At 43.1% G+C, this 26974-nt stretch overlaps 2 protein-coding genes across 3 annotated transcripts in view; both read left to right on the top strand.

Moving 5' to 3' along the window:
* The window catches only part of LOC118948983 (EH domain-binding protein 1-like), a 94388-nt gene extending 81349 nt beyond the window's left edge, over positions 1-13039 (top strand). The window contains exons 6-7 of the mRNA XM_036973642.1: positions 10860-10974; positions 11248-13039. Of these exons, the coding sequence (XP_036829537.1) occupies positions 10860-10974; positions 11248-11338 (206 nt within the window). The 3' untranslated portion in view covers positions 11339-13039. The remainder of the gene's footprint in view (positions 1-10859; positions 10975-11247) is intronic.
* Positions 13040-17530: 4491 nt separating this feature from the next.
* otx1 (orthodenticle homeobox 1) lies at positions 17531-24332 on the top strand. 2 transcript variants are annotated; one of them, XM_036973645.1, is made up of 5 exons: positions 17531-17688; positions 17799-17897; positions 19882-20071; positions 20705-20856; positions 22533-24332. In XM_036973645.1, exons 3-5 carry the CDS (start codon positions 19975-19977, stop codon positions 23280-23282), a joined length of 999 nt encoding a protein of 332 aa, XP_036829540.1. In that variant the 5' UTR covers positions 17531-17688; positions 17799-17897; positions 19882-19974; the 3' UTR covers positions 23283-24332. The 2 variants fall into 2 exon arrangements, with proteins under 2 accessions (XP_036829540.1, XP_036829539.1); XM_036973644.1 differs by having other exon boundaries at positions 17531-17897.
* The last annotated feature ends 2642 nt before the right edge of the window (positions 24333-26974 follow it).

Here is a 26974-nt window from a genome sequence, read left to right as displayed (position 1 = left end):
TACAGCTAGTCAAGCAGCTGTAACTAGTCCTAGACAAGGTGCTGTCTATACCGCTAGTCGAGCAGCTGTAACTAGTCCTAGACAAGGTGCTGTCTATACAACTAGTCAAGTAGCTGTAACTAGTCCTAGACAAGGTGATGTCTATACAGCTAGTCAAGCAGCTGTAACTAATCCTAGACAAGGTGCTGTCTATGCAGCTAGTCAAGCAGCTGTAACTAGTCCTAGACAAGGTACTGTCTATACCGCTAGTCAAGCAGCTGTAACTAGTCCTAGACAAGGTGCTGTCTATACAGCTAGTCAAGCAGCTGTAACTAGTCCTAGACAAGGTGCTGTCTATACCACTAGTCAAGCAGCTGTGTCTAGGACTAGTTAAGGTGATGTCTATACAGCTAGTCAAGCAGCTGTAACTAGTCCTAGACAAGGTGCTGTCTATACAGCTAGTCAAGTAGTTGTAACTAGTCCTAGACGAGGTGCTGTCTATACAGCTAGTCAAGCAACTGTAAATAGTCCTAGACAAGGTGATGTCTATACAGCTAGTCAAGCAGCTGTAACTAGTCCTAAACAAGGTGCTGTCTATACAACTAGTCAAGCAGTTGTAACTAGTCCTAGACAAGGTGATGTCTATACAATTAGTCAAGCAGCTGTAACTAGTCCTAGACAAGGTGCTGTCTGTACTGCTAGTCAAGGTGCTGTCTATACAGCTAGTCAAGCAGCTGTAACTAGTCCTAGACCAGGTGATGTCTATACCGCTAGTCAAGCAGCTGTTACTAGTCCTAGACAAGGTGCTGTCTATACAGCTAGTCAAGCAGCTGTAACTAGTCCTAGACAGGGTGCTGTCTATACAGCTAGTCAAGCAGCTGTAACTAGTCCTAGACAAGGTGATATCTATACCACTAGTCAAGCAGCTGTGTCTAGGACTTGTTAAGGTGATGTCTATACCGCTAGTCAAGCAGCTGTAACTAGTCCTAGACGAGGTGCTGTCTATACCGCTAGTCAAGCAGCTGTAACTAGTCCTAGACAAGGTGCTGTCTATACCGCTAGTCAAGCAGCTGTAACTAGTCCTAGACAAGGTGCTGTCTATACAGCTAGTCAAGTAGCTGTAACTAGTCCTAGACAAGGTGATGTCTATACAGCTAGTCAAGCAGCTGTAACTAGTCCTAGACAAGGTGCTGTCTATACAACTAGTCAAGCAGCTGTAACTAGTCCTAGACAAGGTGATGTCTATACAACTAGTCAAGCAGCTGTAACTAGTCCTAGACAAGGTGATGCCTATACAGCTAGTCAAGCAGCTGTAACTAGTCCTAGACAAGGTGATGTCTATACAACTAGTCAAGCAGCTGTAACTAGTCCTAGACAAGGTGCTGTCTATACCGCTAGTCAAGGTGCTGTCTATACAGCTAGTCAAGGTGCTGTCTATACATCTAGTCAAGCAGCTGTAACTAGTCCTAGACAAGGTGCTGTCTATACCGCTAGTCAAGCAGCTGTTACTAGTCCTAGACAAGGTGCTGTCTATACAGCTAGTCAAGCAGCTGTAACTAGTCCTAGACAAGGTGCAGGTAACTTCACAGTAACTACAAATGTCCAAAATGGCACCCTATTCCTTTCATAGTGCACTACCTTGGATTAGCGCCCTATGGGCAGGATTAGGTTTCCATTTGGGACTTTGTGTCCTGACTCCAGTTGGCCCCTGGCCAAAGCTCTCTCTTGGGGGCCATTCCACCGAACGACAGAACACAACTAAAGAGAGATCTGTGGTAATAGATGGTAATAGTAATAGACGTCTCCAGACATCACTCGCTGACTACTCTGTAAAATGTCTCTCAAAGTGTTTATCAATCTGTGGATTAATCCATGCTAGTTTGTGCGTATGTGTGTGCTGGTAAATGTGTTGGACCTAGATTTTAAGCCAAGAACACAAACATACTCACTCTCCCCCCGTCCTGCTCTGAGAAAGGGGTCTTCGGAGCAGTTTGGGTCTCCTGAATACATTGAGCATTGGAAGGGTGGGGGTCATGGGGATTTGAACCGGCGCATTCTTCTGTGGCTTGTGCAGATTCACATGGTTACCGTTGAGAGGGTGAAACAGAAGAGAGAGAGAGAGGGGGTGAAACAGAAGAGAGAGAGAGAGAGAGGGTGAAACAGAAGAGAGAGAGAGAGAGAGGGTGAAACAGAAGAGAGAGAGAGAGAGAGAGAGAGAGGGTGAAACAAGAGAGAGAGGCTGAAACAGAAGAGCAAGAGAGAGGGTGAAACAAGAGAGAGAGAGGGTGAAACAAGAGAGAGAGAGGGTGAAACAAGAGAGAGAAAGGGTGAAACAAGAGAGAGAGGTTGAAACAAGAGAGAGAGAGGGTGAGACGAGAGAGAGGGTGGAGCGAGAGAGGGTGAAACAGAAGAGAGAGAGGGTGAAACAAGAGAGAGAGGGTGAAACAGAAGAGCGAGAGAGGGTGAAACGAGAGCGAGAAAGGATGAAACAAGAGAGAGAGGGTGAAACAGAAGAGTGAGAGAGGGTGAAACAAGAGCGAGAGGATGAAACGAGAGAGAGAGGGTGAAACAGAAGAGTGAGAGAGGGTGAAACGAGAGCGAGAGAGGGTGAAACGAGAGTGAGAGAGGGTGAAATGAGAGAGAGAGAGAGGGTGAAACAAGAGAGAGAGAGGGTGAAACGAGAGCGAGAAAGGATGAAACAAGAGAGAGAGGGTGAAACAGAAGAGTGAGAGAGGGTGAAACGAGAGCGAGAGGATGAAACGAGAGAGAGAGGGTGAAACAGAAGAGTGAGAGAGGGTGAAACGAGAGCGAGAGAGGGTGAAACGAGAGTGAGAGAGGGTGAAATGAGAGAGAGAGAGAGGGTGAAACAAGAGAGAGAGAGGGTGAAACGAGAGATAGAGAGGGTGAAACAGAAGAGCGAGAGAGGGTGAAACAGAAGAGCGAGAGAGGGTGAAACAGAAGAGCGAGAGAGGGTGAAACGAGAGGGAGAGGGTGAAACAAGAGAGGGAGAGGGTGAAACAAGAGAGGGAGAGGGTGAAACAAGAGAGGGAGAGGGTGAAACGAGAGAGAGAGAGAGAGAGAGTGTGTGTGAACACTGGCTTTCTCTCACTCCTCCCTCTTTCGGGGTTGGAAGTAGGGAGGGGGTAACTTCCATGAGTGGCTGCGGGGTGTTTTTTACCGCAGGTTTCTGGTTACACGCACTCTCACTCACTCTCTTTCTCATACACACACACACACACACACACACTTTCTCTCGCACACATAGACACTCACCCCTGTTCTCTACCCTCTCGTTTGCGCGGCCATGTCTGTCATCGTCCCTCTATTGTTTACCTTTCTAATGAGGGGGGCGGGACCTACCACAGCTTTGATTGACAGCTCCATGCTTCCGCATCCCCCCTGGCGAGTTGGAACTTTGGCTTCTTGGGTAAAGAAGAGGGGAGGGGAAAGAGAGAGGGAGGGGAAAGAGAGAGGGAGGGGAAAGAGGGAGGGAGGGGAAAGAGGGAGGGAGGGGAAAGAGGGAGGGAGGGGAAAGAGAGAGGGAGGGGAAAGAGAGGGAGGGGAAAGAGGGAGGGAGGGGAAAGCGGGAGAGAGTAGGGGAGAGGAAAGAGGGAGGGAGGGAGGGGAAAGAGGGAGATAGAGTAGGGGAGAGGAAAGAGGGAGATAGAGTAGGGGAGAGGAAAGAGGGAGGGGAAAGAGGGATGTCTGTCATCGTCCCTCTATTGTTTACCTTTCTAATGAGGGGGGCGGGACCTACCACAGCTTTGATTGACAGCTCCATGCTTCCGCATCCCCCTGGCGGGTTGGAACTTTGGCTTCTTGGGTAAAGAAGAGGGGAGGGGAAAGAGAGAGGGAGGGGAAAGAGAGAGGGAGGGGAAAGAGAGAGGGAGGGGAAAGAGGGAGGGAGGGGAAAGAGAGAGGGAGGGGAAAGAAGGAGATAGAGTAGGGGAGAGGAAAGAGGGAGATAGAGTAGGGGAGAGGAAAGAGGGAGGGGAAAGAGGGAGAGAGTAGGGGAGAGGAAAGAGGGAGGGGAAAGGGGGAGAGAGGAGGGAGGGAGGGAGGGAGGGAGGGAGGGAGGGAGGGAGATAGAGTAGGGGAGGGGAAAGAGGGAGATAGAGTAGGGGAAGGGAAAGTGAGAGATAGAGTAGGGGAGAGGAAGTAGAAAAGAGAGAGAGAGAGCAGTTGAGAGGGAGGGACAGAAAAGAAGGGATGTTTTTTGTTATACCTCCGTTTTGGATACTTTTCCCCCCTCTGTGGGCAGGCCTTTGTGCAGGGGAATTGTGGGATAGTGGAGGTATGGCAAAGGAGGAATAACCTTTTCTATTTGTAATAAGTATATATTTGAAGCTGACAACTTTCCATCACATTGTGTGAGTTTAGTGAGTAGTCTTCTCCTTTTGACATTTCACTGGTCTTCAATTTAAACATCAAAACCATGTTTGGCATATTGGTATTAGTCCCTGGTAAACACTACTGACCAACCTCTCTGAAGAGGAGAGTAGTTTAGTGCCTGAGAGAGAGAAACGGTCAGAAGAAGAGAAACAGAGAGAGAAACAGAGAGAGCGAGAGAGTAGCGGGTCAGATAATGGGACTGTGCTCATTTCGCTCTGTGGTCGACTTCAAAGAGTGGCTGGACCAATGAAGAGAGAGCAAGACCGTACAGGGGGACAAACACACTGGGCCCAGCATGGAGCGCACACCACACACACACACACACACACCACACACACACAAACACTCACTCACACACATGACAGGCCGGTTGCAACTTGACGAACCAGAGGGGAAATATATATTTTTTTTAATAAAGCATGCAGCGCACTTATTTTAGTGACTGACATTTTCCAACATTCCTTTTCTTCTCAAATCAATAGGTGTTTAAATATGAATGGATGTAAAGGTGTTGAACCAGATGTGTCACATGACCCGCTGTAGAACTCTCTGACGGCTAACTGTTAGAGGGCCAACACCGCCCACTGCAACACAACATTTCTACTGGCACATTTCACTCCAAGTGTTTGGCCCCAAAATGCAACTTTTTTGTGTGTTTTTTTTCCCGGCCCTAACTGTGTGATTAATGGGACTGAAGTATATATATATATATTTATTTTTTTATAATACGAGATAAACTCTCTTGAGGAGAGAACATATCTGTGGTAGCACATATTCACAAAGCTTCTCTGAGTAGGAGTGCTGATCTAGGACCCTCCTCTTATTCATTACGATTTAAAAGGCTAAACTGATCCTATGTCAGCACTCCAACTCTGAGATATGATGGGGTTAGGGGTTTGTATCTGTCTACCCTGGTGTTGGGTATATCTGCAGATATGATGGGGTTAGGGGTTTGTATCTATCTACCCTGGTGTTGGGTATATCTGCAGATATGATGGGGTTAGGGGTTTGTATCTGTCTACCCTGGTGTTGGGTATATCTGCAGATATGATGGGGTTAGGGGTTTGTATCTATCTACCCTGGTGTTGGGTATATCTGCAGATATGATGGGGTTAGGGGTTTGTATCTATCTACCCTGGTGTTGGGTATATCTGCAGATATGATGGGGTTAGGGGTTTGTATCTATCTACCCTGGTGTTGGGTATATCTGCAGATATGATGGGGTTAGGGGTTTGTATCTATCTACCCTGGTGTTGGGTATATCTGCAGATATGATGGGGTTAGGGGTTTGTATCTGTCTACCCTGGTGTTGGGTATATCTGCAGAAATGATGGGGTTAGGGGTTTGTATCTATCTACCCTGGTGTTGGGTATATCTGCAGATATGATGGGGTTAGGGGTTTGTATCTGTCTACCCTGGCGTTGGGTATATCTGCAGATATGATGGGGTTAGGGGGTTGTATCTATCTACCCTGGTGTTGGGTATATCTGCAGATATGATGGGGTTAGGGGTTTGTATCTGTCTACCCTGGTGTTGGGTATATCTGCAGATATGATGGGGTTAGGGGTTTGTATCTATCTACCCTGGTGTTGGGTATATCTGCAGATATGATGGGGTTAGGGGTTTGTATCTATCTACCCTGGTGTTGGGTATATCTGCAGATATGATGGGGTTAGGGGTTTGTATCTGTCTACCCTGGTGTTGGGTATATCTGCAGATATGATGGGGTTAGGGGTTTGTATCTATCTACCCTGGTGTTGGGTATATCTGCAGATATGATGGGGTTAGGGGTTTGTATCTGTCTACCCTGGTGTTGGGTATATCTGCAGAAATAATGGGGTTAGGGGTTTGTATCTATCTACCCTGGTGTTGGGTATATCTGCAGATATGATGGGGTTAGGGGTTTGTATCTATCTACCCTGGTGTTGGGTATATCTGCAGATATGATGGGGTTAGGGGTTTGTATCTGTCTACCCTGGCGTTGGGTATATCTGCAGATATGATGGGGTTAGGGGGTTGTATCTATCTACCCTGGTGTTGGGTATATCTGCAGATATGATGGGGTTAGGGGTTTGTATCTGTCTACCCTGGTGTTGGGTATATCTGCAGATATGATGGGGTTAGGGGTTTGTATCTATCTACCCTGGTGTTGGGTATATCTGCAGATATGATGGGGTTAGAGGTTTGTATCTGTCTACCCTGTTGTTGGGTATATCTGCAGAAATGATGGGGTTAGGGGTTTGTATCTATCTACCCTGGTGTTGGGTATATCTGCAGATATGATGGGGTTAGGGGTTTGTATCTATCTACCCTGGTGTTGGGTATATCTGCAGATATGATGGGGTTAGGGGTTTGTATCTGTCTACCCTGGTGTTGGGTATATCTGCAGATATGATGGGGTTAGGGGTTTGTATCTATCTACCCTGGTGTTGGGTATATCTGCAGATATGATGGGGTTAGGGGTTTGAATCTATCTACCCTGGTGTTGGGTATATCTGCAGATATGATGGGGTTAGGGGTTTGTATCTGTCTACCCTGGTGTTGGGTATATCTGCAGAAATGATGGGGTTAGGGGTTTGTATCTATCTACCCTGGTGTTATGATGGGGTTAGGGGTTTGTATCTATCTACCCTGGTGTTGGGTATATCTGCAGATATGATGGGGTTAGGGGTTTGTATCTGTCTACCCTGGTGTTGGGTATATCTGCAGATATGATGGGGTTAGGGGTTTGTATCTGTCTACCCTGGTGTTGGGTATATCTACAGATATGATGGGGTTAGGGGTTTGTATCTGTCTACCCTGGTGTTGGGTGGATCTGAAGCCGGTGGTGCCACGCACCAGGAAGGCGGATATCTGAGCCCCAGAGAGAGGGCTCTCCCGCGGACACGGTTCCCCCAAGGGGAGGCAGGGAGAGGGGATTGGAACGGGGTCGCATCTGGCCCCTGTGGGCCCCTTCCTGGTTGGCCTGGGAGCTGCTAGCTAGGTGAACTGGAGGGGAGGAGTCAGGGAACCTGTGTGATTTATTCATTGTGTAGTTAGGCCTTTTGTTCTTCTCTATTCGCTGTTGATATTTGGACTTTTATTTAGACACTTGGAAATGTGAGAGAGACAGGAAGATGAGACAGGAGTACTGTTGTAGTAGTGGTGGTGGTATCAGCAGTAGTAGTAGTAGTATCAGTATCAGTAGTTGTAGTAGTAGTAGTATCAGTAGTAGTAGTAGTATCAGTAGTAGTAGTAGTAGTATCAGTAGTAGTAGTAGTATCAGTAGTAGTAGTAGTAGTAGTATCAGTAGTAGTATCAGTATCAGTTGTAGTAGTAGTAGTAGTATCAGTAGTAGTAGTAGTATCAGTAGTAGTAGTAGTATCAGTAGTAGTAGTAGTATCAGTAGTAGTAGTAGTGGTGGTGGTATCAGTAGTAGTAGTAGTATCAGTATTAGTAGTAGTAGTAGTAGTAGTATCAGTAGTTGTGGTAGTAGTAGTATCAGTAGTAGTGGTGGTGGTGGTAGTATCAGAATTAGTGGTGGTGGTAGTATCAGAATTAGTGGTGGTGGTGGTGGTATCAGTATTAGTAGTAGTGGTGGTGGTAGTGTCAGTATTAGTATTGGTGGTAGTAGTGCTGGTGGTGGTGGTGGTGGTAGTATCAGTATTAGTATTGGTGGTAGTAGTAGTGGTGGTGCTGGTAGTATCAGTATTAGTATTGGTGGTAGTAGTAGTGGTGGTGCTGGTAGTATCAGTATTAGTATTGGTGGTAGTAGTGCTGGTAGTGGTGGTGGTAGTAGTGCTGGTAGTGGTGGTGGTAGTAGTGCTGGTAGTGGTGGTGGTGGTAGTATCAGCATTAGTAGTAGTGGTGGTGGTGGTGGTAGTATCAGCATTAGTAGTAGTAGTGGTGGTGGTGGTAGTTGTGGTAGTATCAGTATTAGTAGTGGTGGTGGTGGTAGTATCAGTAGTAGTGGTGGTGGTAGTATCAGTATTAGTAGTGGTGGTGGTGGTATTATCAGTAGTAGTGGTGGTGGTGGTGGTAATAGTATTAGTGGTGGTGGTATCAGTATTAGTGGTGGTGGTGGTAATAGTATTAGTGGTGGTGGTGGTAATAGTATTAGTGGTGGTGGTATCAGTATCAGTGGTGGTGGTGGTATCAGTAGTAGTGGTGGTGGTGGTAATAGTAGTAGTGGTGGTGGTGGTAATAGTATTAGTGGTGGTGGTGGTAATAGTATTAGTGGTGGTGGTGGTAATAGTATTAGTGGTGGTGGTATCAGTAGTAGTGGTGGTGGTGGTAATAGTATTAGTGGTGGTTGTGATAATAGTATTAGTGGTGGTGGTGGTAATAGTATTAGTGGTGGTGGTGGTAATAGTATTAGTGGTGGTGGTGGTAATAGTATTAGTGGTGGTGGTATCAGTATTAGTAGTGGTGGTGGTGGTAGTATCAGTAGTAGTGGTGGTGGTGGTAATAGTATCAGTGGTGGTGGTGGTATCAGTAGTAGTGGTGGTGGTGGTAATAGTATTAGTGGTGGTGGTGGTGGTAATAGTATTAGTGGTGGTGGTATCAGTAGTAGTGGTGGTGGTGGTAATAGTATTAGTGGTGGTGGTGGTAATAGTATTAGTGGTGGTGGTAGTAGTAGTGGTGGTGGTGGTAATAGTATTAGTGGTGGTGGTGGTAATAGTATTAGTGGTGGTGGTGGTAATAGTATTAGTGGTGGTGGTGGTAATAGTATTAGTGGTGGTGGTAGTAGTAGTGGTGGTGGTGGTGGTAATAGTATTAGTGGTGGTGGTAGTAGTAGTGGTGGTGGTGGTAATAGTATTAGTGGTGGTGGTGGTAATAGTATCAGTGGTGGTGGTGGTAATAGTATCAGTGGTGGTGGTGGTAATAGTATTAGTGGTGGTGGTGGTAATAGTATCAGTGGTGGTGGTGGTAATAGTATTAGTGGTGGTGGTGGTAATAGTATTAGTGGTGGTGGTGGTAATAGTATCAGTGGTGGTGGTGGTAATAGTATTAGTGGTGGTGGTGGTAATAGTATTAGTGGTGGTGGTGGTAATAGTATTAGTGGTGGTAGTATCAGTATTAGTGGTGGTGGTGGTGGTAATAGTATTAGTGGTGGTAGTATCAGTATTAGTGGTGGTGGTGGTGGTAATAGTATTAGTGGTGGTGGTGATAGTAGTATCAGTATTGGTAGTGGTGGTGGTAGTATTAGTGGTGGTGGTAGTATCAGTATTGGTAGTGGTGGTGGTAGTAGTAGTAGTAGTGGTGGTGGAAATAGTATCAGTGGTGGTGGTGGTAATAGTATTAGTGGTGGTGGTATCAGTAGTAGTGGTGGTGGTGGTAATAGTATTAGTGGTGGTGGTGATAGTAGTATCAGTATTGGTAGTGGTGGTGGTAGTATTAGTGGTGGTGGTAGTATCAGTATTGGTAGTGGTGGTGGTAATAGTATTAGTGGTGGTGGTGGTATCAGTAGTAGTGGTGGTGGTGGTAATAGTATTAGTGGTGGTGGTGATAGTAGTATCAGTATTGGTAGTGGTAGTATCAGTATTAGTGGTGGTAGTAGTAGTAGTAGTAGTAGTGGTGGTGGTAGTATCAGTGTTAGTGGTGGTGGTAGAATCACTATTAGTGGTGGTGGTAGTATCAGTGTTAGTGGTGGTGGTAGTATCAGTATTAGTGGTGGTAGTAGTAGTGGTGGTAGTATTAGTGGTGGTGGTGGTAGTATCAGTGTTAGTGGTGGTGGTAGTATCAGTATTAGTGGTGGTAGTAGTAGTAGTGGTAGTATTAGTGGTGGTGGTGGTAGTAGTATCAGTATTAGTGGTGGTAGTAGTAGTGGTGGTGGTAGTAGTATCAGTATTAGTGGTGGTAGTGGTGGTAGTAGTAGTGGTGGTGGTGGTAGTAGTATCAGTATTAGTGGTGGTGGTGGTAGTAGTATCAGTATTAGTGGTGGTGGTAGTAGTGGTGGTGGTAGTATCAGTATTAGTGGTGGTAGTATCAGTATTAGTGGTGGTGGTAGTAGTGGTAGTGGTGGTGGTAGTAGTGGTGGTAGTAGTAGTATCAGTATTAGTGGTGGTAGTGTCAGTATTAGTGGTGGTGGTTGTAGTGGTGGTGGTAGTATCAGTATTAGTGGTGGTAGTGGTGGTGGTAGTATCAGTATTAGTGGTGGTAGTGGTGGTGGTAGTATCAGTATTAGTGGTGGTAGTGGTGGTGGTAGTATCAGTATTAGTGGTGGTAGTAGTATCAGTATTAGTGGTGGTAGTGTCAGTATTAGTGGTGGTAGTGGTGGTGGTTGTAGTGGTGGTGGTAGTATCAGTATTAGTGGTGGTAGTGGTGGTGGTAGTATCAGTATTAGTGGTGGTAGTGGTGGTGGTAGTATCAGTATTAGTGGTGGTAGTAGTATCAGTATTAGTGGTGGTAGTAGTAGTAGTATCAGTGGTGGTAGTAGTGGTAGATCAGTACTGTAGTAGTATTGTAGTAGTACTGTAGTAGGTGCTAATCTTCTCTCTCCTCTCCAGACTGGCAGAAGACAGAGGCTCAGAAGAGAAGAGAGCAGCTGCTGCTGGATGAACTGGTCATACTGGTCAACAAACGAGACGCGCTGGTCAGAGACCTCGATGCACAGGAGAAACAGTACGTCTCACACACACAGTCACACACACAACCATAAAGAGAGACTGATATCAACCAATAGGGTGACATGCTGCAGGGGGTTAAAGGTCAAATCTGCTCTCCTGGTGCACCGCAGCTCCATTCACAGGTGGCATGGCGACCGTTGCCATGGCACCCGGCCTCTGTGTACAGTCCTGTGTCTGCTGTCTCTCTACCTGTCTCCCTCCTGTATCATGTGACCTCCTGCTCTCTAAACCCCTGACCTCTAACCTTTGACCCGGCTGTGTTCCGCAGGGCGGAGGAGGAAGATGAACACCTGGAGAGAACCCTAGAGCAGAACAAAGGCAAGATGGCCAAGAAGGAAGAGAAGTGTGTCCTTCAATGATTGTCATTTCATTTCACACACACACACACACACATATATATATAGTCTTCGTCCCAAATGACACCCTATATGTCCTATATATTACTTTGACCAGGGCAACATAGTGCACTATATAGGGAATAGAGTGCCTTTTGGGACACAGATACAGACTATGATCGATACAAGCATTGTATTATTATTATATTGACTATTATTATTGTAATTATTATTATTAATATACCATGATATTGACATATTGTTATTAATATACAATTTCTTGACATTATTATAATTATAATAATTATCATATTGACATATTGTTATTAATATACCATTATATTGACATTATTATAATTATTATTATTATATTGACTATTTGAGAAACCTGTATTTTAAGTTTATTTGAACCCTGAAATTGAAATGATGTTGTTGTTTTTTGGTCAAGGGCTGTGATGGTTTTACTGCTAAACTAAAAGCATGCATCCTAAATGCAACCCTATTCCATATAAAGGGCACTACTTTTGACCAGAGCCCCTCACCATATAGGAAACAGGGAGCCATGTGGGAGGTGTAAAGGCTCTGTAAGGATGAGACCATGATGTCTTGAACCAGCTTTATACTGACATGGAAATGTGTCCTGCTTATACAACACACTAGATTTGTTTTAATTTTGTTGTTGTTGCTTTATCAAGCAAGGTACTTGTATTTTAATATACATATAAATGATGGCATATTACAGCCCAGTGAAAACCTACCACGGGAGGGATTGAATTTCATTCAGACACACACAGCCACCTCTTGGCAGAATGTATCAATGTTGAGGAGCTTGGAGACAGAGATTCCTTGATAGTGGTTTTGAGGTACAGCTCGAGTTGTTTTATTGGGGACGTTGGTGATGATAGACAATGATATTATACTGATGTCTATTGTTTCAGTTGGACTTTAAAAACAACAAGAACAACAAAAAAAGAGTATAATTCACGATATCAGTATTTTCAAGCCATGTTTATTACTTGACTGTGTGTAATGTTTTTAATGGTAATATCTCAAGATGCAGTTCATAAACCGAAAAACTCTTATGATTTTTTTTTTTTTCGCTTGAATGCGGTTAACCAAACATTTCAGAAGAAGAGCTGGCTCGGTGATAAGGAAGAGGGGGGGATAAGGGGGAGGTACGGAGGAAGAGTAGAGGGGTAAGGAGCAGAGCTGAGGCGGGGGTCGTGTCCAACATTTTGTATATTTCATCACCGCTCTGACAACGGCATACAAAAAAAAAATTTTTCCCGGATCAATTCCGCAAGCAGTTGAAAGCAAAGAAAGCAGAATAACTTTTATTTAATTGCCGTTTTATAGTCGGTAGTAGGAATTCTACGGGCTATAGGTGTTATTAGTGAACCAGCATCACGACACAACCATGTCATATTCTTGCATTTCTTGCTTTTTAATCAAAAGGGCGTTTTGTTTATATTTATTGTACACATACTGAAGAAGAGATCATGTGTTGCTTTTATTTGTGCTTCGATCTCCTGGTTCCAACAATAGAAATGTAATTATCAGAAAGGGCATATAGCCCATCAGATCATTCTAGTAGTTATATTTCTATCGGTTCCACTACATCCGAATGCAGCTGCTGTCTGAAACGTGTGAACATTTACCTGTGTGATTATTTATTCCACTGTCGTAACACAAGTCTTCAATAAAGTCCGAAACTTTCATACTCCATTGCAGGTGTTTGGTGCTGTGTTTTTTGGAGCTCTGTGGAATAGACTAGGCTACTAGCTCTCTCGCACACAACTTTACCGGAGGCCTCTGAATATTGGCGGTCTCTGAAATATAATATTGAGTACTCTATTGGATCGTGAGTGTTTGAGCAACAATTTAGGCCTATATTTGAATTGTTTTTAAAAAATATATGTTTTCCTTGTAGCCTACAAATAATGAATAGTATTAGTATTGTTTATAATGTGACATTGTCTTCGTTTAATTTGTTACATCCTAGCTTCTGTGAAGATTTTAATCGTTTTTAAATGTTGCTTTAATTGAATTGTTTTGCAATATTCGACATTTCTGAAATATTCCAACAATGAGGTAAGCCTAGTTGGGCCATAGTTGTTGCCCATTTGCAAGTGGTAGGCTACATTTTCTAAATTAAAAGTAAATTATGTTTGTGAAAGTTTTTCAAATGCTAGTGTGCTTTTCGTTGAAATAGATCAACAGAAGTGTTTTAATGTCTAACTGTAGACACTGGCGAGCCGCGCGTTTAGCCACGCTTATTACATACAGCTCTGCTGAATTCCCCTGCGCTTTATGCATGTTTATAAATTAGTATTTTCGTCCGGTTTTCTTTGAGCTCGATGCGGAGTAGCCTATATAGCCTTTTCCTCGGAGGAAGATTAGCCCAAATCACTTTGTACGGAGAACAGATGCTGTCCCGCTCTCCCTCGCCCGGTTTTGACGCAGAGGAAAAGGCAAGGGGGTTTGAGTTGAATTGGAGAGGCGCGGAGCTGGAGACCGTGTGGTGGTTTTGGAGCCATGGTCACAGGCAGCAACCACTCCCTCTCTCTCGCTCATCCATCCCCGATTAAATAAAGAAAATAGGTTTTGACAGCTGACCTCCTCCCTGGCCTTTCTAATACTTTCCAATTAATTTGCTGATCGGTTCCCTGCTTGGGACCGACTGTACCTCCATACATATTACGTCCCCCAAGGCGCTTTGTTTCTAGGTAGTATTATACCGCAGTTATCACGGGTTGGCTATAATCTGTTGAATAAAGCTGCGCGCTGTAATGGCGGTCACAAACGATTACACCCCAGTCGGTGAAGGACATTTGTTTGTTGCCTTAACAAATCACAGAGCTTTGACGGAGGAAAAGGAGAGAGAGGTGGTGGTGGTGTGTGGGGGGGGGGGGGGGGGGGGGGGGGGGGGGGGAGACTGTAATAATGCATTACAGTGATGGTGGTGGGGGGGTAGACTGTAATAATGCCTTACAGTGGCAGCATGGAGTGTGTGATGTAAATGATGTGATGAAGGTCTGAAATAACGGTGTAATTATTTTGTCATTTATCTACTCCGGCTGTTTAAACACACTTGGACTATTTATTTATAATATCCTTCACGCTGTGTTTACTTATGTCCGAATTTTTGGTTCGGCTAAAGTCTCGTTTTATGATTATGAAATAGATGTTTGATTAGCTTTGATTTTGGCCTATCCATTTATTTATTGAATTATGCTATAAAACAAATTGTATGGATTTCCTTTTGAAAATATGGAATAATAAACTTAAATGCAGAATATGTAACTTTAAATCGTTTAATTTTAGAGTAGGCGATTAGGCCTATATGAATTTGATTTATTTAGCAAAAAAATAAACACTTGTCACCTTTCTCAATTTATAGCCAACTTGAAATGTGCGCTTTATGCTGCAGTTTATCCAGACTTTTAAAGTGTTCTCTTTGTATGTTTGTCATTTTCTAAAAGTCTCGATAAAAGACTAATCAGTCCAGATGATTGAATAGGATACATCGTATTATTCGGAAAGATTTCGATTTGTAATTTTCCAACAACTCAAAGGAATACTTTCTTACCTGTGTGTGTACCATGCATGGTCGCCTTATGGTCCTAAATTAGCCAAGCAGACGATAAAAATACCTATAGTTTTTAATATATACGCATAGTGATGTATATATATATATACATTTTACAGCTAATATAAAGGAACGTCTGAAACGCGCATCGTAAACAGCATCTTTTGGAGCTCTGCAGCCGCGTGGTGTAGAATCCTCGTTGTGCGTTGCGAGCGGTTTGTCTCCAGAGTATTGTGGCTCGTGGAGGCTTTGAAGTCTGTGGCCTCACCTCGCAGGTGCTGGGAACTGCTCGGCAAGTCTGAATTATACCTTCCTGCGTCGAAAAATGTACCAAGGGACCCATGTAGCCCACCGTTCCCCTCTTCTTACAATATCGTATTTTATGCTTCATCGTTTTAACAAGCTCCGACAACATCCGCGAGCCCTTCTCTTCCTCTTCCAATCCTGCCGGCTAAAGGGACAAAACTTTTTCCCCTCCTCTCCTCTCCTCACACTCGCTTCCTAATCCTAGGCTTTACGAGCTCAGCATTAAGAAAATTCGACAGCAATTTGGGATTAGACAAAATACTCTTATTACAAAAGGTTGGTGCAACTTGATAACTTGATACTTGTTCGGGGTTTATCACAGTCTCAACCAACATCAGGAGGAAAAACAAGAAAATCTGGCCTCAAATTTTCATGCAGAATTTAAGAATTACACGTCTCTTTTGTGTTGGGATTGAGTACTATATATTTTTTTGCATAATGATTTCACTCGTGGGAATTAAATCGTCCTCGTGGTTTGTTTGAGTGGGTGATGGAATTTAGTCCGGGCTGGGCTGGAGCCATGGTCAAGGCCTGGGCCTTCTCTCTCTCAATTCAAATTCTCTCGCTCTGCCTCTCGAGTTGTAATAACACCAGGGCCTATAGAGGCCACGGCATCACTATGCGTCTATATAGACTTTCACACACAACTCAACAAATAACTTTCTTCCTCCTTTTCGTTTCCCGTCCACAGCAGCGTCTTTCCTTTCAAGTGTCGATGACTTTTTCTAAGCTATAGAAGGAACCGAAAGGCTGTCTGATTGGATGGGCCTATATATTACACATGTCATTTCGTTCCTACAGGCCACGGTCACTTGCTTTGAACATTTGCTCGCTTTCAGCTCGCACCTCAAAATGAGTTGATTTTGTGAGATCAACAAAAGAGGCCGAGCGAGTTCTTATTAACGTCCAGCGAGCATCTCCTCCTCGCGACCCTTTGAGAAACGGTTATGGCAACAGTGCACCCCCCCCCCCCCCCCCCCCCCCCCCCCATGATATTCTGTTACGAGTATTTTGTTGAGGGCATTTCTTTACGAGGGGGGTTGCAAAGGGAGATTTGGCAATTATTGGATTTGATTCCGTGGCTCGAGAATGGATCCCGTCTTTTTATTTTTATGTGTGCTGAATTCATTTCTTTTTTTTTTCCTGGATCGGTAGAGTTTTCCTTGGTTTTGTTGTCTGTGAGTTGAAGGTCTATCCCTGTTAAATTTAACGCCGACCATTCTGAAATGTAATTCTAAGTGGGGGATTAGAACTAATTCATATTCATGAGCTGGAGGTCACAATAAAAAATGAAAATGGATCAATTTAACTTTTTTTCCCCTTTTATTTACGTCACATTCTCTCTTTTGAAAGACATTCCTCAAATGTATTGAATGGAATATGTTTTTTTTTCAAAGGATAATTTATACGTGCTTTCTCATCGACCGATTCTCTTAGGAGAAATGGGTTATATGTTGTTGGTCAACTAACCACGGAATTAGAATATAAATGTCTTGGCTTCTTCTGGCTGGAACAGCGCCATTTAATGTTTTTTTTGTGTGACCTGAACATAAAGGCCCACACGCCCCGGCAGAAATATAGGCTGGATAAAAAAAGAAAATCGACTTGCTTAAATGTGTATTATTTTTATGCTATTTCTGGTAGCCTATTAATTCTGTGTTTTTGAAAAATATATTTTAAAAAATAAACATTGAATTTGAAATACCAAATGTTTTATCTGGACAAGTTAGACATCTCATGATGATGTTTGTAAAACGTATTTTTTCCCCCAGTTATTGACAATGTTTTAAAAAGTATATTCGACTAGGTTATAGCTTGCATTTATTCTCAACCACAGATTAAAGAGTCGGTTTTGGGGCCTGTTAATTTTCACTGTTGCCGTTCCTTTTTGATAAAAGTATAAATACTAAACGTCTATTTAAGAATACAATAATTTTAATTTCTGTCATATCCCTTTTTGGTCTCCAAAATAGGTAAACCTAGCCTATATAATATTTGCCAAATTGGTTAGATTAGAATTCCGTATTGCGTCAGGCTGTTAATTTGCTGCGTAAATGGTCTGTTTAGACGAGTGCACTGCAAAAACTGCTCGTATGAGCCACTTTGCCAGTCTGTCTGAAATGTTTTCCGCTTTTGAGAATATGTCCGGGCTGGGTTTGTCCGGGTTTGTTTTCTCGACCGAAAGAGGAGGGGCTTCTACAGCTACTCTGAGCGCTGAGTGGCAGCACCCACTATCTGTCAGAGAGAGGACGCTCACTGATTGGATAGAGTGGGCGGCTCGGCAGGTGTCCTACGCTCATAGAGGGGCAAGGGTAGTGGGAATGTGATCAATCTCCATCCGTCTACATTAGCAATCACCTTAACACAGTGACAGACACCACGCAAAACTCAAGCAAATTAGTTTGATTTATTTGGTTTTTAAAAACCCGGAAACCTTCACGATCGACTAACAGGGAAACAACGACAGGGCACGCGCTGGGTGAGAAGTGAGAACCAATAGGCTACAGCTCTTCTCCATAATGCACAGTTTGCTCTGTATTTGTTTTTGAGTTGCCGTCTTGAGTTCTCTGTCTTCGGGTTGCCATCCAGACTTCCTCGGTATTGGTGGATAGCCGCATTAGATTCATCTGGTCGCCTTTACCAGGCTACTAAAGGAGAGAAGCTTGGGGATAGGAAGGAGAGAAAAAGGTACGTTACTTTAATGATTTAGATTGAAGTTGGAGGATACTTTTTCAATCCTTATTTATGTGTAAATTAGTTTGTCCTGCATTTGAAACAACCTTTAGGCCAAATAAACACAGCCTGTATACATTTATCACTGTCTCCGATTGCCACACAACGCAACCAGTAGGAAATACAGGTTAAAGTCCTATAACAATATGTGCGCGTTTTGATTCGTGCTCCCATTGTCTAATCTATTATTAACTGAATGATCAATTAATACTTGTCAAATCCCCTGAGTGGGCGACTTCAAGTTGAATTCGATTTTTTTTTCATTTAAACGAGTTGTCAACTTCTTCGAATGTAACTAGGGCCTAATAATTGTAGATTTTCATTTCAATTGAAGCATGCTATTTTCTTTTGTGTGTGTGTGGGGGGGGGGGGGGGGGGGGTGATAAAATGTCTAAACTACTTAGTAGATAATTGGAGAGGCGTGTATGGGGTTTTGTTAAATGTATTTTGCTGATAAGGAGTCTTCTGAAATGGTCACCCCCGAGGATTAATCTAAATTCTAATTGGGTTCATTTGCACGAAGATGTCTCCTTTTCAAATCACTCCTTAAACAGAGCAGGGGCTGAAAATGCCGTTTTTAAAGAACCGTCCGAATACACAGAAATAAGAGCCGCGGTTTGGGCCGCACAGCACGGGGGCCAGATAGTCATCTCGCTGAATAGAAGAGATGAGTTTCCGCTCGTTAACGTCAATTTAATTTCCAGCTTTTTAATTTTGGATTGTCCCCCCCACCCCTCCGTGCACGTTGGTAGCCTAACGATAATTGGAAGTGGCAAGTGAAATGTTGGCTTCTAAATGTCAACAACCAACCGATACAGTGAAGCGTGGCCATGTTTTTAGGTTATACCTTTCCAGCTATATTGGGCTACTTAAGGACTCCGCTTTGTACTTATGCTAAACTAACTTTTTTTGTAATAGAATGAGCTCGAAAGCTGTAGTTGATTAGTAAAACAAGTGTTTCCTAATGGGTGTCATTCAGGGCTCAAAGACTGAGTTTCTATTAGACTGTTTCAGTTTGAGAATAAATGAGACTATGGGAACGAGGCCTACTTACACGTACACATCCCCGGACCAGAGCAACTTTCTTTGGCCCTATCAAAAAAACATTTCTCAAACTGGAATTATTAACCTATAGCACCATAGTTTGACACAGCTCTCATCTATATATATATATATATATAACTATTTTCTGAGTTGATTTAGTTCGACAGCCTACATGCCACGGGGTAGAGACAATGGCCCATACTGACGGTGTGTAATTGAGTCCAACGGATTCAAGTGGGGTGCATATCAAGCCGATAGCCCAACACTTCGGCTTTATGTAACATGTTATTCAACAAGATGGGATAAACGACAAAAAGGAGATTATGCACAATTGTGATGAAGTCAAATCTGGCCAATCCAGTTCAGACACAAGGCATCGGACGTTAGTTTTATCTTCTGGGTTCTAGGAAACGGCTCACACATATTAATAAAAAGGGAATAATGGATTTATTTAGCTAGTTTAATTAACACCTGCAGATGTTTTTGGTAGAATAGACGCCAACACTACATTATGTTCCATGTAGAGACTATACGACATTTAAAAAGCCATACATAAACCACGCAGTTTTAACCAACAACCGAATTAATTTAATGAATACATTTGTTTTGAGATTATTTTATATACATACACGCACTCTTCAAGATTAATCATAGTGAGTATTATAGTTGGGAATACTACATCAGACCTGTACTGTAGGTCTAAATTCAGAGACGCAAAGAGGAAAATATTATTTGTAAATCACGGAATGTCCAACTAAACTATATTTTGTTAAACTTTGGAAATCATAACCAGGCCATTCCCAACGCATCTCAAAGGAAGAAAAACAGCACTGATCCAGCAGTGATTTACATCGAACTATTTGTCTTAATCCATACATTTTTTGTATTTTTGCAGTGCACTTACATCGGCCCCTCTCTCGTCAAGCTGCAACATCGGGGGAAATCGAACTATTGGCAAGATCTGGGGGGACCCGTGACTGCCTCTAGCATGATGTCATACCTCAAACAGCCCCCCTACGGCATGAATGGCCTAGGGCTCAGCGGCTCCGCCATGGACCTACTGCACCCGTCTGTGGGCTACCCAGGTAGGGATAAGCGCCTCGCATCCGCCCGTGTTTGAGTGGAATGTGTTAGCAAAACAGGTTCTGGATGTCAGGCTAGCTCGGTGCACGGCCCATCGCCCGGGGCTCACACACTCTGAGATGTCTCTCTCCAAATGGAAATGTAACCAATAAGGACAAACCTATAGGCAGTAACCAAACATACAACATGTCTGAACAGCCAACGATAATGTCCGCAGTGTACCCGCTGCTGGTTTCGACCTGGTCCGGGCTTGAGGACACCACATGTTGGATAAAGATAGTATTGATTCTGAGGGTAATAGGCTACAACTCGAAATCAAACTTTATTTGAAGTGGATTTACGCATGTTTAGCCATGAAAAAGTGAAAATAAATATCCTAATTGTGGAAACTAAAAATCGATTGTATTTTTTGATAGTTTAATTTTTGTATAGTTGGTAGGCTACATCGATATACAATTTGATATTTCTTATCTCATTATAACATAATGAAATGTTGACTGGTAGGACAAAAATAGACTAGCTCAATATAATTCGTGCCACTTGAGCAATAGTCTTCATATGATTAGTGTTTCTGCTCAAAATAGACAAATCATTTTAAAGCTTTCATTTCAAATCTCTTACTCTCTCTGTTTCAGCGACGCCTAGAAAACAGCGTCGTGAACGCACAACGTTCACGCGCTCGCAGTTGGACATCCTCGAGTCGCTCTTTGCTAAAACTAGGTATCCGGATATCTTCATGCGCGAAGAGGTCGCACTGAAAATTAACCTTCCGGAATCCAGGGTCCAGGTAAAATGTCAACTTTTTTTAAACGGCATTCGCTCTGCTTTTTGTGAGACAGCGATTCATTAATCTCAGGGATTGGTTCAAGGATTAGGGTTGTTGTAACCAACTCAATGACGCACAGTATAGCCGCCCACCCCTGTAGCCCCCTCTTATGTTCCATGGAAAAGATATACTTTACTTAAGCCATACTTCTCACGGCTAGGAGTTAGCTTCAATAGTGCCGCAATGACGTTTCCCTATAAAGTCATTGAGTTTATATTAGTGATTTGGTGAGCTATTGACTGGGTAGCCTCTATATACATATAGTATTGGCTATACCACGTGACTATCTGAGGAATGGTGGTGTTTGTTATCTGTAGTTCATTCAATAGTTGTTATCAAAACTGACTGCCATCCAGGGTAGTGATGACTAGACCTAAAATATGAACACCAATTAAAGGTTCACTGTTGGATGCCATAAAAACTGTCTCTTCCTCCACATATGAACTCCTGGTAATTTATTGGGTAAATGGCCGACGTTTCAGCATCACTTTGCCTTCTTCAGGGTGCCGACATGCCATTTATTATTATTTTCTTGGATATAGCTTTGTTAAATTTAACATAAGTCTCTCACACACAGTCCTATGGGCTACTCATGTTCTGAGCAAATGGGTTTTAAAAGCCATGAGGTCGGCACCAAGGCCAACCTCTCACCATTTTTAAGTTGTTGTTAGAATGCGTGTGAAACCAAATGCTCTACATGATCCTCCCCTCTTGGTGCTATAGAGTTACTCTGCTCTGAAGAGAAACTCTATCACCTGTTATCTACAAGGGTGGCATCCCAAATGGCACCCTATTCCCTACATAGTGAACAAATTTTGATCAGTGCCCTATGGGACACCCTATGGACCCTGGTCAAAAGTAGTGCACTATGTAGGGAATAGGGTGCCATTTGGGACACACATAAGGTATGAAACTAGAGACTCATGCTGCTAGAAGGGAACGGGCCTGGGTGGAAATTAACATTGATACCTAATAACACCAATTTACCTCCATAATGTTGTTCTATCATGGCCTTTTCCCTTTAGAAATGTACTGTGAGAGCCTGTTGTATCGGATGGCTGGGTTGCTAACTCTTGGTTTGGTTAGGTGTGGCTTTATCATTTGGTTGGTTGCGTTTGGTTCGGTTTTAATGGTTGATAGGTTCTGTTTGGTTCTAGGTGTGCTTTAACGTTTGGTTCTAGGTGTGCTTTAACAGTTGATTCTCGGTGTGCTTTAACAGTTGGTTCTCTGTTTGGTTCTAGGTGTGCTTTAACAGTTGGTTCTCTGTTTGGTTCTAGGTGTGCTTTAACAGTTGGTTCTCTGTTTGGTTCTAGGTGTGCTTTAACAGTTGATTCTCTGTTTGGTTCTAGGTGTGCTTTAACAGTTGATTCTCTGTTTGGTTCTAGGTGTGCTTTAACAGTTGATTCTCTGTTTGGTTCTAGGTGTGCTTTAACAGTTGGTTCTCTGTTTGGTTCTAGGTGTGCTTTAACAGTTGATTCTCTGTTTGGTTCTAGGTGTGCTTTAACAGTTGATTCTCTGTTTGGTTCTAGGTGTGCTTTAACAGTTGGTTCTCTGTTTGGTTCTAGGTGCGCTTTAACAGTTGATTCTCTGTTTGGTTCTAGGTGTGCTTTAACAGTTGATTCTCTGTTTGGTTCTAGGTGTGGTTCAAGAACCGAAGGGCGAAGTGTCGGCAGCAGGCACAGAGCGGCAACAGTACCAAGGCCCGTCCGGCCAAGAAGAAGTCCTCTCCGGCGAGGGAGAGCACCGGGTCGGAGAGCAGCGGCCAGTTCACCCCGCCTGCCGTCTCCAGCGCAGTCTCCTCCTCTTCTTCCTCCTCCTCCACCAATCACGCGGGGGCGGGCCTCAGCAACACCTCTACCTCCATCAGCACCGTCTCATCTATTTGGAGTCCCGCCATCTCCCCGGGCAACGGCCCGTTAACACCCGCCTCCGCCCCGCCGCTCGCCGAGCCCCCAGGACCCCCGTCCAACGCCTCCTGCATGCAGCGGTCGGTCTCAGGGTCGGTCTCGGCCACCTCCTCCTATCCCATGTCCTACAACCAGACGACAGGCTACGGCTCCTACAACCCTACCCCGTCCAGCTCCTACTTCAGCGGGGTGGACTGCGGCTCCTACCTGGCCCCCATGCACTCTCACCCACACCACCAGCTCAGCCCCATGACGGCCTCTTCTATGTCGGGTCACCCGCACCACCACATCAGTCAGTCTTCAGGACACCATCACCACCACCATCACCAGGCTTACGGAGGCACTGGCCTGGCCTTCAATGGTTCAGACTGCTTGGATTATAAAGAGCAGACAGCGGCCTCCTCGTGGAAACTCAACTTTAATGCCAGTGACTGCTTGGACTACAAAGACCAGGCCTCCTGGAGGTTCCAAGTCTTGTGAGGACTACAAAGACCAGGGACTCATGTCTTGTGATTGGTTTACTTTTTTTTTCTCCCTTCTGTATTTTCTCTCCTTCCCTATTTGGTTTCCTCACTCATCATTTGTTGATTTTTAAAGAGAAAAAAGTATATGAACTTTAAAAAGTAACAGCAATTATAGTTTGGATGGACAGAAGCTCATTGATTGGACTTATTTTTTTATTATTTTCAATAGGTCCCTTTTTACGCTTATGAAAACAACTTGAGAGAGGGCTGTGGGCTTGATTGAAAAGTCGTTTTTACTTTTGTCAATGAAGAAATGTTTCGACCTTTTAACTATGGACTGTTTTAACAAATGTTGTTTCAACCAAACTTCTGTGACCACTAGCGTCCTCCTGTCCTGGCTCTGGCGATGCACTCATGTCTGTCCCTGGAAAGATGAGGATTTACCTACCGTCACCGTGCCACTGCGTGCACGCGCTGCTTACCTCCGTCCATTTCCAATCAAATCCTGTTTTTATTTCTGAAATGTGTTATTTTTAGGATGAAAGAGATTTTAGTCAGCGACGTAAAGGCGTTGAAATATGTATATATGTATTTGGGTCAGTTACAGTGACCACGTTTAGTTGGTGTTTCTGAATTTGAAATTGTTTAATAAGAACTTTGAAAAAACTATAGCCGATGTAAATCATTCCAAAGATAACGAATTGGCCATGAAGTTCCATTTTTTTTTGTTTATATATATACGTTTTCCTTTATAGACAAAATACATGTCCTGGAGAAACGAAATGAGAAAATATAAAAGTAAAACATCATGCTCAATCAGGACTGCAGTTTTTTCAAAAGGAAAAGCTCTTTTTAAAAGTTAAAGAATATTTCGAACATACCTCCTGACTCTGGCATTTGTCAATCGTAAAATTTGACATATTTTAACAATGGCACTTGACTTCCTGTTGGAGTCAAATGAATCCTTTTTAAGAATGTGGATTTGCTGTTCCAAGATGCCAGTGAAATGTTGAATGTATCTCAAGGCGAACACCCTTATCCATTCAATAAAGATCCGTCAACTCATTTTTCTTAGTGGATTCTGTGTTTGACCCGAATTAGCCTACCATTTCACCCAGTGCTTGACTTGGACTGATATAGGTGCCTGTACTGGTTTTATGTGCAGGTAGGCATAGCCTATGCCCTAATTTATGTAGGATTCCTGTTTCCATGTAAACAAGTCACACTTTGTTTTATATGCGTGTTGAACTGTTAATTAGACTAAGTGTAGGCCTAACGGGGTGAATTGATGCCAATGACTCCCATAATTAAAACAAGTTAAAATACATCGTGTAGGGCCTACAGGACATTTTACATTTAAGAGTGTTTATTTAATCCCTGTGGTCAAATTGAAACGCTGAAATCACTTATTGCTTTAGGGAAATTAAACGAATGTTTTTTGACATGCAGCGTTAAAACGCTTTAAATATTGAGTCTGTCACATTTTGATCACGGAGTAATTGAATGCGCATATAATTACAAACGTGCGGTTTTTCAGTGTAGCGCCGAGAGTCGCGTTTATTCCAAATAACCTGGAAGAATTTCACCGCCTCTGATGCGGTAATTACGTAGGTGGGGCCGGGTTAGCGGGTCAAAAAGCGGAGAGGGAGGCAGCTCGAGGGCATAAACCCATTAAAAAAAGGGAAAATCGGCGGCGTTTTGGCAAGGTTGTTAAGACGTGCATGTTTTAACAGTGTGCGAAGGCCACGCGGATAATGATACTGTCAGAGGAAGATCCAACATGGTTGAACTCTGAAGGCTAAGACCAAAAACAATCTTTGACAGGGCACGGTTCTTTATTAGTTGTAGGCTTTGTAGTTATAATAGTTAGAATTGGACTATTTCATTTTAGCGGCACAGGATCTTTCTTCTAGGAATACAGGCATAATGCACAGGCCATCTATTTGCAACAAACCTGAAAGTTGATTAAGGGACCTATCAACAAATCCCAGATTGCCCCTTTAATGATGAATAGTATGCAGTACCAGCTAAATAAACACACCGGGGATGCGTCCCAAATGGCACCTATATTTCCTACATAGTGGAGAATAAAAATGGAATACGGTTCCATTTGAAATCCGCAGCCTCTTGCTAACTAGAACATTATACATGTTTGTTCGAGTATGCCCGCGTGCGCTTTGAGACATCTGCGACACCGCGAGTGTACACAAACACGCTGGCAGGATTTGTTAAATCTGCATCAAACATTTGCAACCAATCTTGGGTATTTTTTTAGCCTCGTGCTCTTACGTGAAACACTTTCCAACAAACACGACCAGGACTTAAGAATTAGAAATTGGATTTGGCACAACGGAATTGGTTTGACTCATAGGTCAGGTGGAACATTCGATTTAAAACATTTTTCAGAACGGTCCATTTCATGATCCCTTACTTTATAATTTCGTTAAATAAATAGTTGCCTATGTCTCCTATATTGAGACGATTAATAAACATAAGGCTACCATTTCGTTTTTAAAATACTGTTGGGACTTATTAATTCAAAAGATTTCTCTAATTATGTAAAAAGTAGATTATGTAATGTGTTGCCCTATTCGGTGTAAACTCGCATATTCCATACTCTCTCACTATCTAGCCTGTGTTGTCCATTACTTCTGTATAAACTAATCACGCAAGGGATAAAGGACTGGATTAGCTTGAATCCGTTTTGTTTTAAACATCCACCCATGAAATAAAAATAAAGTCATTTTCGTTCAGACATATACATGCTACATAATAAAAATAAATACTGTAAAATATGACTAGGATAATTGGTTTTGCACATGTTGGCAATGACAGCGTATGTTAGTTACATAACTTCCGATACGGCAATAGAATAGCATGTACAGTTTCATACAGAAAACGAGGCATGATTTAGTGAATGTTGCCATTTTAATTGCATCAAAGGAATAATCTTGAATGGCTTTTCAAATCCTGTTAATTCTAATTTATGTCAGGTAGATAATGCGTGCAGGCTTGGCTACTCGCATTGCTTATACAAAACACCGGTCTTTTCAAAGTCTCAAAGCTGCAATAAAGCTGCTTTTAAGCAGGCAGCCCAATTCTGATCTTTTACCCCAACTAATTGATCTTTTGACCAATCATAGCAGCTCAAAAATGATCTGACGTGAAAGGACTTGTGATTGGTCAAAAGAGTATAATATTTGGCTGCCTGTGTAAACGCAGCCTTAAAGAGACGCTCTGTAAGGGATTATTTCAACTGTGTTTACACAGGCAGGAAAATTCTGATATATTTGCCCTATTATTGTCAAAATAAATCTGATCTGAATGGTCAAAAGACCAATTAGTGGCAAAATATCAGATTCGGGCTACCAGTGTAAACGCAGCCTAAATTGCTGTATTTTCTCTCTGCATAATCAATATATTACTACTAAAAGCTCGATGTAGCGACACCAGTTGGAACCTAAGAGAGGTGAGCAGGAACTTGCAGGCCACAGCCAATGGGTCAGCACACATTTTGTTTTGCCATGGCCTTTTAGGTGTAAAGGTCAAACCTTAGGGCTAGATTAAATCTCATTGTCCATTTTCAACTATGCCCCTCTTAAAGGCAATGTTTCCACATTCACGATAAACGCTAAACATGTTGCAATCGAAAAATGACCTTAAGGGGCTCTACTCAGTCTGCATCTCTGAAGTGTTACAGATTGCAAT

Source organism: Oncorhynchus mykiss, unplaced genomic scaffold (assembly GCF_013265735.2).
Source record: "Oncorhynchus mykiss isolate Arlee unplaced genomic scaffold, USDA_OmykA_1.1 un_scaffold_280, whole genome shotgun sequence".
Classification (NCBI taxonomy): Eukaryota; Metazoa; Chordata; class Actinopteri; order Salmoniformes; family Salmonidae; genus Oncorhynchus; species Oncorhynchus mykiss.
Note: the sequence above shows the minus strand (reverse complement) of the source record. Positions and strands in the feature narration are given on the sequence as shown.